Source organism: Panthera pardus, unplaced genomic scaffold, assembly GCF_024362965.1.
Source record: "Panthera pardus isolate Hobbes unplaced genomic scaffold, ASM2436296v1 HiC_scaffold_21, whole genome shotgun sequence".
NCBI classification, from domain to species: domain Eukaryota; kingdom Metazoa; phylum Chordata; class Mammalia; order Carnivora; family Felidae; genus Panthera; species Panthera pardus.
In genome coordinates, this window is record NW_026526777.1 from 46860514 (window position 1) to 46874831 (window position 14318).

A 14318-nucleotide genomic window follows, 5' to 3' on the forward strand; every position below is an offset into this window, starting at 1 on the left:
TTTAAATACAAAAAGGTTTTTAATCTTGACAACCATTACACTAAAACAGGCTTGGACAATCTTATTCACAATTATTACAGTTTACAGGATATTTAATTAATATTTCCTCTATTTATTCCTCCTCTCCCTCCCATTGCATGGCTCACACCTATAAGAGAAAAAAATAACCAAACTGAATGCATCTTTTAAGAAGTTAGCTCAAAACTGGAGTATTCACTTACCCTAGGTCATTATAAAAATTGTTTTCAATATCAAATATCTAGGTATATAAATATAAAACTGTGTTAGACATTTGACATCTTCAGTGAAAATTAGTACAATTAGATTATTATTTTCATGACATGAATACAATCTTTAATGTTTACCGTAGAAGACATATTAAAAATTTTAATTTTTTTAACTAAACAAAGTCACAAAGCTTTATTCTGTAGTGTAAGAAGTATAACAATAGGCAGAGATGTAACAAATGACTATCTAGTACTAGAACACTTCAGCTTCTCAAAATCTTTACTTTTAATTCAAGGAAGAAATGAATAAATATGAATTCTAAGTACATATTCATTATATACCTATAGTTACAAATCTTTCTGCAAGAAGCTTACAGGTTAGTAAACATCACATACTCAATGTGTAATAATTTAATCAACCCTTGAACATTAAAAAAACCTAGATACAGTTGGAAGTTTAAGGATTAGAAAACTTGTTCCGTGTATTACTATCATACATCCTATCATGTAATCAATATGTCAGAAATTTACCTCTCTGTCTGTTAAACTGACGACCACGGACACCTTGTCTCAATGTTGTCTGAAGTCTTACTCGTCTGAAAGGCTTTGGTTGACTACTGCTAGTATCTAAGGAAAAAAAAAACCACATTAAAATATAAGAAAGCAGGTTAAAAAATAAGAAAAGCATTTACAATGACAAAATCTAGTTACTAAATGCATGGATAAATGCAGAGGTGTCCATTTGTTTCAGTATTTAAAAGTTGTTTCATTTTTAACAAGGGACATTTAACAAACAAAAGAGTAAAATGTAAAAAAAAAATTTCCTTATTAAAAAGAGTGCTTGAGGTTTTTCATTCATTCACTCCACTCATTTGATAAATATTCACTTGGTGCCTATCCAGGTATCACTGTGCTAGAAGGTGAGGACTACAATAAAATACCACATATCACCTCCCTCAGGAAATAACAGTCCCCTACGCTATAATGTGATCATTATCTGAATCCTCTCGTTTCCAGACATGCCAAATCCAATCATTAGCAAATCTTGCCAGCTCAAATTTATCCCCAGATCTGACCTCTTCTCACAAATTAAACTCTACCAGCCTGTCTAAACATCACTGTCTTAACCCTGAATCAGTACGATATCCTCCAAACTTTCTCCTTCTTTCTGCCCATTACACATTTTCAAATCTCTTATTTACACAGCAGCGAAACTGATACTGTTAAGTCCTTATTACTACTCTGTTTGAAGCCCTCTAAAAAAGCTTCCTAAATCCAGGGCACCCGGGTGGCTCAGACAGGTTAAGCATCTGACTCTTGATCTCACCTCAGGTCATCTCACGATTCGTGAGATTGAGCCCCATGTTGGGCTGCACACTGACAGCACAGAGCCTGCTTGGGATTTTCCCTCTCCCTCTCTCTTTGCCCCTCCCCCACTTATGTGCGTACACACACACACTCTCTCTCTCTCTCTCAAAATAAATAAACGAACTTAAAAAAAAATAAAAGCTTCCTAAATCCATGAAAGCCAAAGCAATTATGATGATCTACTGGGCCTCTCCCCCGGTGCCTCTCTGGTCTTCCTGTGCTCTAACCACACTGGCCTCCTGGCTGACCTTGAATATACCACACTGCTGTCTTAGGGACTCTGCATCTGCTAGATCTCTCACCTGGAACACTCTTTTTCCTCAAAACTGCACAGCTTTTCTACCTTACCCTTTCCAGGTCTTTACTGAAATGTCATTTTCCTAGTAATGCTTTCTTTTGCCTGGCACATGGTGGGCACTGAAATATTTACTGACCAAATGAACAACTGCTCAGATGAGGCAGCTTAGTGTTTTATATTACCAAAAAATGCAGACATCCTAATTTCATAGTATACTATATAAGGGAACAAAAACCCTATCTTCTTATGCAAGCCCTGGTAAGATATAACTAGTGCCCATTCTACAGTTGAAAAGAATTCTCATGGGACATTAGAATATAATTGGAGAAAGAGCACTTCAGTAATTCTATTATTAATAGTTCTGATAATTATGATACTTGAGCCCTGTTGACTGTAATGCATTGAGTTATATAGTTTATATACATTTCTAATTTGACTACAAGATTAATTATGACCATCCATACTTCATAATAAAATAAATGTGCAGGCATTTAAAGTTACTAGCTGTTAAAAGGGATCTGAGCCTTGGGATGTTGGCTCATCGGTTGATGTGTCAGAGAAAAACAGCTGATAGGCAAAAAAGATCTTGAGATAGTAAAGTCCCATGACTGAAAAAAGTAATAACTGAGCAGATCTTCCACAGAACATGAAGGTTCCATGGCAGAATTTGAGAATTACTGCTATAAACAATTCAAAATAAAAATAATCAGAGTGGATGATGGGTACTATATTTCTTCAATAATAAAAGTAATTCCGTACCTAAAAACTGTAAGACAGATAAGTTAGTACAGCGTATTATTTTAAAAGTGGAGTCCCTGAAGCCAAACTTCTTGAGTTTGCATCCTGGCTTGCCCATTATTTATTAGCTATGTACTATGGCAAAGTTACTCAACATTTCTGTGCCTCAGTTTCCGTATGAGTGATTACCATGTTGGTTTCATGTAGGAATTAAATAAATATATGTAAAGGGCTTAAACATGGTCTGATACACAATAAGTGCTCAATAAATGTTAATTACTTTTTTAAGAATACCAGATAAATAGTTTTTATTGTAGGAAAGATACATAAAATAGCCTTTTTCAAAGTTAATGTCATGTACTTGAAAAGAAAGCCAAACTTTGAAATTATTTACATCAGTAAATTTCAAATATTTTTTGAGCAACAGACCTCCTACCCTTCAACTCTTCAAATCCAATCTCATGTCAGAACCCCCAAATGTAGAACAAATAACATGAAGCTGCTTTGTTTTCAAGAGGCAGGAGATGTGAAGTATTGCTCCCTAGCTTCCTTCCCAGTGACCAATCCCTCACAGCCCTGCTGCACCTCCAGGACAACCACGTCTTTAATATACCTGACGTCTCCTTTAATGAAATACAATTTCCATTTTAAATAAGGCATTTTAAACTCAGGGAAAAAAGAGAATTATCAATTTGTTACCGATAAATTTGTCTTTTGCAAACAAGCTTGATGTATCGAAGTTGTGCTGTATTCAAGAGCAGGACTTACCTACAGAAGAACTGGAAGGAGGATCCTGACTGGTGGAAGGAAGATCTGACTCATCAGATGCCTGAACAGGTTCTTCTTCCTGCTGGCTATCAATTTCTAGGCCTGCTTCTGAACTAATACTAAGAAAAGAAAATAAAAATTGATTGGTAGAAAATACAAGCTGGTCTTTGAGGTATCCAAAATTGTTCCCAACCTCTTTTTGATATAGTTTATCACTTAAATAACCCCAAGTTCCCCCTAACTAAAGATTGTAGACTCTGACATTGATAATGGTTTATTTATTTTTTTTAAGGGGGCAGGGGAAAAGAGAGCTCAAGTTGCTTTTTCCTTATTCCTCTCTCACCAGGACATGTTCCAATTTTAGTTTCTGCTTCCTTTCTTTGTCGTTTTTTTTCTTTGACAAAGGATGTGCACATTCTTGACATTCATAAGAGATATTACTGAGATCTTGAAATCTCAAAACAACTTTCTAGGAAAGCAGAGCACTAAAATAATTTACAAGTCACAACTATAAACAACTAATTCACCAGGGGCTCTAGCCCAGATGAGACATGCTGTGGGTATGTGATTTCCTGGCTCAATGGCTATAACTTCACCACTCTCTCTCCCACTCAAAAAAGCACATCAAAACGCAAGGAAGGGAGGTAACAATCCAAAAGCACTTTGAATCTGCTCCAGTATTATCATCTGCAAATTTTAGTACAGTCATTAGTAATAATGTATCTGAAAGATGTCTTTCATAACTATGTGTTGAAGTTGAGAAGTGCTAATGAAGTGTAAAGTGCATGGGGCTGAAGTCAAGGGTCAAATCCAGTCTAAGCCAGTTACCAGTGGCCTAAGCAAGTTATTTTAACATGCTCTGAGTCTGGGCTTCCTCATTGTAAATTGGAGATAATACTTTGTAGAGATTTTGTGTGGGTCAGAAACAACATATATAAAGCAACTTGTATACATGGTATGAAATTAATGACAGCTAGTATTCCCAGCAGGGTGTATGACCTCAAAATTAGCAGCACTGTGTTACAGAATTATAGTAAGTCTGCTTTTTCTCTCATATGCTAGAAGTGGCCTATAGTTATGCTAAGAAAATACTGCTAAATAAAACACAATCTTTGAGCTCTACCTAGGAAATCTGGGTGCTAGTTCTAGCTATGCTTCTATGAAGTAGTTCAACTTTTTTATTTTATAAAGAATTAGGTTCTGCCTTGAAAGTTAAAACTTTTCCAAGACCATGGTCTAGTGCTTCTTTGCATTAAATTACTCTACTCCCTCTGGGGTGCCTGGGTGGTTCAGTTGATTAAGTGTCCAATTTCAGCTCAGCTCATGATCTCATGGTTCTTGAGTTCAGCCCCGCATTGAGCTCTGACAGCTCAGAGCCTAGAGCCTGCTTTGGATTCTATGTCTCCATCTCTTCTCTCTCTGCCCATCTCCCGCTCACACTCTCTCCCTCAAATAAACGTTAAAAAAATTTTTTTAAATAAATTACTCTACTCCCTTGACTTAAAAAATACAGATGATGTGTCATGAAATACTTTTGTTAAACTTTGTTTATAACTGATGTATTAAAAAAATGTTGTCAGGTCTTAAAAACTACTAGAAGTTTCTAATTTTTAAGAAGTCACTATTTCAGACATCAAGTTCTAAACGCACATAAAGAATGAATAAATGAGGTTCACTTAAGAGCCCACTACAAAATGGAAAGTGAGTCATTTCCAAATTTTCACAGAAAGACTTCTTACTTAGAGAAAAGTTCAAGCAGCTACATTAATGCAAGGGTACCAGTGACTTTAAAGAAAAGACTGTTCTAGAATACATCATGTAATTTTCAGGGAGATAAACATTTTAAAAATTACTTGTCTGCTGCAGTAACATCCAAGTCCTAAAATATATTACTATATGAAAAAATCAGTCTTCCAAAATGTATAGCTTGGTTTATTTTTGTAATGGGATGCTACTGAAAATACAGCCAAACCCAGTTTCCTGGCTAAAGGAAAACAAGTGTAAAAGTCTAAAGCAAGCAAAAATTATAAAGTAAACCTTTACCCTTCAGATTCTGCCTCCACAAATACTTCATCTCCATCATCACCTGTTGCTGTTTCATTTGTTGTGGATAAAGTACCAGTGGACGTTGTCACCATTGGAACCGATTGAGAGGCGTGCTCTGAAGCATCAGAGGTGGTACTCTCAGTAAATACGGTCACTTTAAAATGAAAAGAAACGACAACTTTAACTTGGTGGCTTACCAAATCTTTAGCCAGAAGATGTCTCACAGGTTCCCCTTTTACCAAGAATGCACGTAATCTACCAATCTGCCTGTGATACTTACCAGGGGCTGCCACTTGTAGAGGTGTGGTGGGAACACTTCGGCCACCTGACTCTTCTTCATGAGCTAGGAAGAGGGGTGTTTCATACATTCCTAAACCTAAAGACAATTCTAAATATTAATGAATGATTGAAAGAACATAAAACTGTCAATATGCTAGGTATCTGAAAGAAAAAAAATGAATCAGTGGAGACACACAAGTTTGCTGTAGCCCACTTATTTTGCACATCAGGCAAAAATCAGTCTCTCAAAATGTAAATGTAATCGAAACATATCCTTTAAGTTCACAGACACTCAGAAGCCTTTAAAAAAGTACCTAAGATGCTAGTCCTGTGATTTCATATAAGCTAACTTTATGGAATACCCAACTAAATCAGGTCCTATGTTAGAATCTACTCACCAAAACTACAAGATATGACTCTTCCCCTTTTTGTTAAAGAAACTGAATTTCAAGGAGGCTAATCAACTTTCCCCAAGTTGCAAAACTAGTAGGTGGTAGCATTCCAATTTAAGCCTAGACCTGACTTCCAAGCCTAGGAATTGTCCTATAAAATAAAAAATCATATAAGATTTGAATTTATATAAAAGATACAGTATATGGCTTATATGAGGGTTGTAGATTAATCCTTTATTTTGGGCTTATAAAAGTAGTATGCTTTCCTTATTCACTTACAAAATGCCATACAGCTTCCCACAAATATAGTTGGTTATATGGATGCCGACTGAGGATTAAAAGGTAATTAATTCCACAAAAAGCATAATTCATGTTTAACAGCCAACTAGTATTACTTAACTTAGGAGTCATTTTATGCCACATATTTTACACATTTTATCTTTCTTACTTTCAATGTCAGTAGACAATATCTAATTAATTTTATACCTTTAACTAGAAATGTAAAGTACCAAACCAAACATAAAACATGCTGCATTCCTTCCAACAACTTTAAAATGGCTCATTGTACCTATGTTCAACAAATATTCCTGAATAGTTTGTACACGTATGACATATAGGAGCCAGAAGAAATAAAAATGTAAAATCTGGTCCTTATGCTCAAAGATCTGAGAACTTTGTTGGAAAGGTAAGATTTATATGTAAGGCAATGTTTAACAAGTAGTAAATACAGCTTTTCCCAAAAATCTGCAGAGGAATTACTTAGATATCAATTTTTAAAAAAAGTTTGTATTTGCTCACTTAAAAAAAATCACATCAGAATAGCTTATTACTTGAATACGTGCAAATCCAGGTGATCTAAGTATTTATTTATCTATTTACCTCCTTGAGAAGCAAGCTGGCCAAGATCAGAGTGACTTGAACTTGTCTGTGGCATATCTTCAGGTGGCCCAAACCGGAATCTAGGAACACCAGCAACCTGTGGGGAGCTAAATAGACAAAAATGAATTTAAGATAAAACTTAAAGTTACTTTGTTTAAATCACAATGATGGGAAACAATATAGAAGGAAGAATAAGCACAAAGTAGGAAGAAAACAGATTAGAAATAAAATTGATTACAGAAATCCTTATAAAAATATTTTCAAAATATCAGTTGTCAATGAATTTAGTAGTAAGATTACATGTGATTTATATATATTTAATTTATCGGTAACTTTCAGCTCTCCTGAACTATGCCTCACATTTCCTGAATCTACTGGATCTCTATCTCCACGTAGATACACTGAAAACAACACAAATCTAAAATGAGAAGTACCAAAAAAGAGTTAGAATGAAGTCATGAGACAAAGTCTTGTCTTGGTTTTCACTGTTGAGTCATAGATAAGTCAGCTCTAGCCCACTTCCTCTCCGAAAGAGCTCATCACACGGCTCCCAAGGTCTAGAACAAGTCTAGACCCTGTTAGATGGCTAGAAACTTGTCTTCCCCTTGTCCTAATAACATTATCATCCATCTGCCTGCCCATAATCCAGGGTATACAACAGCATTATCTCTTTGCCCACGCCTCACCCTACCCTTCCACCTTCTTTCACTAGCCAGCCACTAATGTTTATGGATTATTCCTCTGTGTTACTCTTATATCTATTTTCTTTTCCATGTCAACACTATTGCTTTAGTTAAGGATGCTCTCTTTCAGGTGGATTGTTAAACTTATCTTCATAAAATTATTAGAACCTTGCATTCTGACCTATGCAAGAATCTGCTGACTGGCTGTCACTCAGAACCAGCTTACTGGAGTCTCTTTCTGATAGGCTGACTTCCAGAAGGGAAGGGCAGACACTGATCAGTTGGCTTGGAAAAGTGTGTTAACCAAGATGAGTTATGGTTAATTGAGCAAGTTTAAAATAGGCTTTGATGGGCATATATTATATGGGCATATATTTTCCCAAGTCTCTGGAACTTTTTCATTCTGGTATTCAAGTACATCCTATTATGCACCTAATACTTTAGCTACAATTAAACGAGTACTTTCACATGGAAAGCTTTTTTATCCTTTAAGAGAAGTGGTTTGGCCCAAGTTAACACAGGTTCTAGAGCCAGAATGACTGGTTCGAAATAATAAACTGCCATTTTCTTGCTGTCTGTTAATATCTCTGTGCTTCCTTATATGTAAAACAGCAACAATAATGGTGTCTAGCTATAGCTATAAAGATTAAATAAACAGATTCATGGAAATGCTCAAAAGTGGTAGGTAATTCTTTTCCAAGACTCAATTCAGTGTTGTCCCCATTAAGTCTCATATTCTTTTCCCCTAACTTCTTTGTATTAAAAAGCCTATTGCTTATCCTTTTATTCTCCTAGACTGAGTAGGTGACAATTAGTTTCCTCATATGCTTGGCTTTTGAAATAATGCCATCCTTCACGATCACTGCCATTACCAACACTTTATCAACATCTGCAAGGCATTTACTACATACCAGGTAATATTCTAACCATGTTAGTATAAATCAGTTCATTTAATTCCCACAACTTCTATGGTACTAACTACCGTATTATGCCCATTAGTAAAATGAGAATAGAGAATAGAATAGAGAACCTAAATAACCTGACACAGCTGGCAAGCAGTACAGCTAAGTTTCAAACCCAGGCATTCTGACTCCAGAGGCTGTGTTCTTAACCACTGTTATAATGCCTTTAAATTTCAAATTCCTAATGGAAGCAACTATATTTCATTCACCTTTATATCATTTTCCCCAACACTACATCCTCAGCCCTCCTACCCCAGTGCTCAGGACACAATTAGAAGACTCAATAAGTAATGAATCACTCAAATATAAACAAACTGACAGGGAAAAAGGAAGAATATGATTAGTTACAAAATATGTTTCTCGTTCATTAACTTACTGAATTGCTTCAGCAAATCCATCAGTGCGATGTGGTACCACAAGAGTTGGAGTACTGGGAACTGTTCTGTCTTCATCATCAAAAAAGTGCTGCTGCTGAAATGAAGGCAGAAAATGGGAATCAACAGGCACGACAGAAACACATGTATGGACTACGTAAGTATGTGCTGAACAAATGAGTCACTTTCACATAATGGGTAGATAGTTACCATGCCACCTATTCCCGGAGTCAACTGAAGCCCACGTCCTACAGACTGCCTCCGAGTCATCTGAATTCTCTGTGTCAAGAAGGGAATTACATTTGTTTTAAGGAATCAGGCAATGAAACAAGAACCAAATACCAATAGATACAGCTTACTACACTGATCATAACAGCACTGAAATGTTAGCATATAATGTAACCATCAGGGTATCTTTTCAGGAAAAATTGCTTATATTTGCACTGAAGAAATCAGTTTTAAATAGCGATAAATTTTTAAATGTACAGACTGTAATATTGACCAACAAATACTTTATTAACCAAAAGACAAAATATTAACCAATATTTAAAACCAATCTCTGATTCTATTTTATTTGTATGTAGCTAATTTACTTTCTATTTCCTTAATTTAAGACATTAGGGAATGTGCCTTTGGATCTTAAAGCTTAATTATTCTTTGTAGCTCAAACAGCAATATGGTATTCACATAAACTGTTGCCCAATTTAGGCAATTCTGAATTGGTAGATTTGGTATATATTGCAGGATCCATACACAATCCATTAAGGCTATATTTTTACCTAATGAGGTTATCTTCATCTGTGGTATTTTAGAAGAATCTACACCTGACAGTTTTCAGTACACTATAATGCAGGGTAAGAGTCAAGCTAGATTAGTAACAGCCTTTGTAGTTTTCCTGCTGTTTCTGTAAGTTTCTGATTAAGAGATGTTCAACCCTATTACAAAGAGTGCTACATGCTAAAGGGTCATGAACGCTTTCATTAATTAGGAAAATGAAAATTAGTATGTATGAATGAAACAAAAGGAGAGAAAAAAATGTTCTGTTAAGCAGAATAGCAATTTCCTTTTGAAGAAAAAACATGCGCACCATAGAAAAGGAAACCTTCCAAATACATGGTGGTCTACTGCTAAAATAAAATTTACTTTAATTAAAATCCCAGAAACCCTTTTCCTTTTTTTAACCTTTAGAAAAAGTGACCAGACCTTTATTTGTTATGACTGTAACCATTTCAATTTATACACAACTTTTAGTAAGCCTTGCCTTTCTAAAACTTGCTTCACTTATGAAGTAAATTACTGCCATATTTTAAGGAAAAGAAGTAAGAGATTAGTTTCAGTTCAAAAAACTTTATAAAAATATGCTAAAACGTTAAAAAGTTCATTTAACTTCTGGAAAAAATTGTATCTAACAGAAAGGAGGAGAGATAAAGCCAAGATTTTTAGTTTATTTTTCAGATTGACCAGTACTTTTAATACCTGAACTGGTGGTCCCAATTCTTGAGGTGGAGCATGAATGGTCAGGCGTGGGGGCAGAGGGTGTGGAGGGCGTCTCGGAGACTGAGGTGCTCGAGGAGTCTGTCTTTCAGATGCTGATGATGGCTGTTGTTCTCTAGAAATGTCCTGGGAAAAAGATGGCTCCGCAGTACCTGCATTGCCTTCACCTAGAGGAAAAGAGAAGCTTATTTTGAACTATTAAATTTATCACAGAATAATTTGGACAATCCCCTAGAAGTATAAATTTTGCCACTAGGAATGTTCACCTCACTAATACTTTCAGAAGGAAAGCAGTGAGGTGTGGACAATGGGAGTGCAATTATCAGCTGTGCAGCCTTAGGCAAGTCCCTTAACCTCTCTGAGTCTATTTCTCTGGTCGGTTAATGGAACCAGCTAAAAAATACTTCTGTATTTTCGGTTTCTTAAACTTGTAATTTCAATGTCTTGATCTTCAGATGTCTAGGTCTTCTACATACATGGTAAAAACAACAGAAGCTGTTTCCCACTGGGAAAGTAAATAGGCTATCACAGAATTTAGCAGTTTTAAAAGTCTGAGGTCTGGAATCAGATTCTAGCTATAACATTTAATAGCTATGTGATCTTTTTTTTTTCCTCTTCTTTTTTAAGTAATCTCTATGCCCAATGTGGGGCTCAAACTCACAACCCCGAGATCAAGAGCTGCATGTTCTACCGACTGCATGTCCTGAGCCAGCCAGGTGCCCCTCTCAGATTCTTAATTGGTACCTAAACTGATAAGCTCATTGTAAGAATATAGTTGACTATTGAACAACATGGGTTTGAACTGCACAGGTCCATATATGCAGATTTTTTACAGTGCAGTACAATAATTATATTTTCTCCTCATGATTGTCTTAATAATGTTTTCTTTTCTCTAGCTTACTTTATTAAAAGAATACAGTATATGATACAATATATAAAAACATGTTAATTGTTTTATGATATCACTAAGGCTTCTAGGTCAACAGTTAGCCATTAGTAGTCAAATTCTGCGGGGGGTCAGAAGTTATACTTGAATATTTGACTATACAGGGGGTTTGGCATCCTTAACCTTGGCATTGTTCAATTTAATATTAAGTACAGTTGCTCAGGAAAAGCATTCTTTTTGTAACTTTTTGGCAACATACCAAATACATCCACTAACTTAATTTTATCCAGATTACTAGGCCTATTTTTGTTTGATTGTAAAAAAGAAAGTCTCCAGTAAGTATTCAATGAACATCTATTATATGGTTTGTATCTAGAAAAAAAATGGCTACCAACATTGGCCCTGAAAAGACTTAACTTTCAGTGATAATACTTAAAAGGGCAAAACATATTTCTTCCTGTATCCCAACTATGTGACACATAAGATGTTTCTTAAATCTATGAAATGTTTTATAAAATGTAAATTATGACCCCAAATTATCATTAATCTCTCTCCTTATGCCCCTTAAAAAGTAATACTGTTTTAGTATATGGTTTAATATTCATTAGTTTATTTTTTTTCCTAAAAAATTTAAAAGCTGAAAGGTTGCCTATGCCCTTGCTTTATCTTAATTCACATGAGCACATACCATGCATTTATTTTTTAAGTTCATTTATTCATTTTGAAAGAGAGAGAGAAAGTAAGGGAGAGAAAGGTAGGGAAAGAGCGAATCCCAAGCAGGCTCCGCACTATCGGCACAGAGCCGACGTGGGGCTTGAACTCACAAACTGCAAGATCATGACCTGGGCCAAAGTCAAGAGTTGGACATTTAACCCACCAAGCCACCCACAAGCCCCATACCTTGCATTTTTAAATGTGCAGGTTTATACAGAAATTCAGACACAGTTTTCCCAATAGTCCACATATATAAGGCTTTATTACATTACCCTTTATGATTTTGGCTCAGTATTATTTATACAACCAGGATATTAGACCAGATGATCACCAATTCTTTAAAACACATTTAAAAATGTTCTAAAATAAATTTTTCTATGATTTCCAGAATCCTTTAATACCTACAACATTTCAGTGAGGTCTGGACTCATCCTCTCAAACATTTAACAAAAAGCATGTTACGATGACCACAGTATCTTTTATTCAACGGAAAACCAGTAAACATTGCAAAGCTCCAACACCCACAAATCCTAAATGTACAGCTTGATTTAGATGACCTCTTCTGGCTGTGAACTGCTATTACCACTGTTAGAGGCCCCTGACTGAAGTTTTTCCACTTAATAAAAACAGCAGCAACACGTTACATTTACAATACTTTACAGACTTCGGAATGTTTGAATCTTACAAAAGTCTGATGTGGCAGCAAAGACAGTATAATGACTTTAGTGATAAATATAGTGGACTTTACATGAGAGAATAACAAACCTAGAATAAGCTAATCTCTTGCTTGCTAATTTACTAACCAAGTTTCATTCCTTACATGATAATCAAATGCTATCCTCGTTTAGAAGATATTACCAGAAATATTCAATTAAAAAAGGTCTCCTTAAAAAAAGTCTCACCACTGTTCTGAGAATCAGCAGCTCTCTGATTACTTTCACCTCCACCCATACTTTCTTCTGTTTCTGTACCTGGATCAGTTCCATCACCACCCTAAAAACAAAATATGAGGAGTAAGTGTAAATATATTAGTTACCTTAAAAACATCATAACCAAACTAAACCACAATAACAACAAACAAACAAACAAATCCAAAGGTCTAAGAAGTGTTAGTGTTCTGACAACACAGGCCTCTGTATACCCTTGGAAAACAGTTTTTCTAGCAAGTTCTTAATTCTAGCCACTTACCTCAGCATCATCAGCTTCATATCCATCATTGCCATCTGCGCTACCAGTGCCTTCGTTACTATCTTCACCCTCATCTCCCATCCCTGTGTCATCCTCATCATCATCCTCGTCTTCCTCATCTTCTTCATAATCCTAGCAGAAAAATTCCCAAGGAAAAACAAAGATCTTTGATGTAGCACACATATTCTGCACATCCTAACGGCGTGTTTAAAAATTTCAATAGGGGCGCCTGGGTGGCTCAGTCGGTTGAGGGACCGACTTCGGCTCAGGTCACGATCTCACAGCTCATGAATTTGAGCCCCGCGTCGGGCTCTACGCTGACAGCTCAGAGCCTGGTGCCTGCTTCTGATTCTGTGTCTCCCTCTCTCTCTTCCCCTAACCCCCTTGTATTCTGTCTCTGTCTCTCTCAAAAATAAATACACATTAAAAAAAAAATTTCAGTGACACACCATTGATCAGGATACAGGAGTTGTCCTGAGAGTTATATGGAATTATGTCAGTGGCAGCAAATAGCACAACTGTGAGGTTTACTGGAATGAGTACTATAATAATCAGTTCTGTATCCTAACTGTTGACATGAGATCAGTTCAAAGATCAAAGCTCCGAGATGTCCAAAAAGTATTAGGTGGTCCACTTGATTCTCAATTTAAAAAGTGGCACTGAAGAAAAAACATGATGGAATTATACTAAACTATGAGCCTTTAAAAACCACTGTTTGATTAATGAAAGAATCTCAAATGAATGGTTATCAATAAGGATTAATTCCCAAAATAAAAAATAAAGTTTCACTTAAAATATGCTTCAATTAGCAAAAAACCAAACACACACAAAAGACACAAAAAAACCTTCCATTATTTTTGAAAAAAATTATGTGACTAAACAAGAAAAAAAAACCCTTTTTTTATCTCCAGAAATGATAGAGCTTACAATTAAATCCAGTTAGTTGTCAGTATCAGTAATATTTAAAACTAAGTTCAATTAATTTAACAAATTTAGCAAATCCTAAAAGGGCTTAGCAATTA

At 35.6% G+C, this 14318-nt stretch overlaps 1 protein-coding gene across 3 annotated transcripts in view; it reads right to left on the reverse strand.

The window, feature by feature from the left end:
* Positions 1-14318, reverse strand: part of TPR (translocated promoter region, nuclear basket protein) — a 69471-nt gene continuing 55153 nt past the window's right edge. For 2 of the 3 annotated variants that reach the window (XM_019426786.2, XM_053909193.1), the window contains 11 exons: positions 13297-13428; positions 13011-13101; positions 10491-10675; positions 9225-9293; positions 9017-9111; positions 6996-7102; positions 5726-5821; positions 5443-5599; positions 3400-3518; positions 759-854; positions 1-148 (listed from right to left, as the gene is read on the reverse strand). In XM_019426786.2, coding sequence (XP_019282331.2) covers positions 93-148; positions 759-854; positions 3400-3518; positions 5443-5599; positions 5726-5821; positions 6996-7102; positions 9017-9111; positions 9225-9293; positions 10491-10675; positions 13011-13101; positions 13297-13428 — 1203 coding nt within the window. In that variant the 3' untranslated portion in view covers positions 1-92. The remainder of the gene's footprint in view (positions 149-758; positions 855-3399; positions 3519-5442; positions 5600-5725; positions 5822-6995; positions 7103-9016; positions 9112-9224; positions 9294-10490; positions 10676-13010; positions 13102-13296; positions 13429-14318) is intronic. The other variant, XM_019426779.2, reaches the window with a different exon arrangement.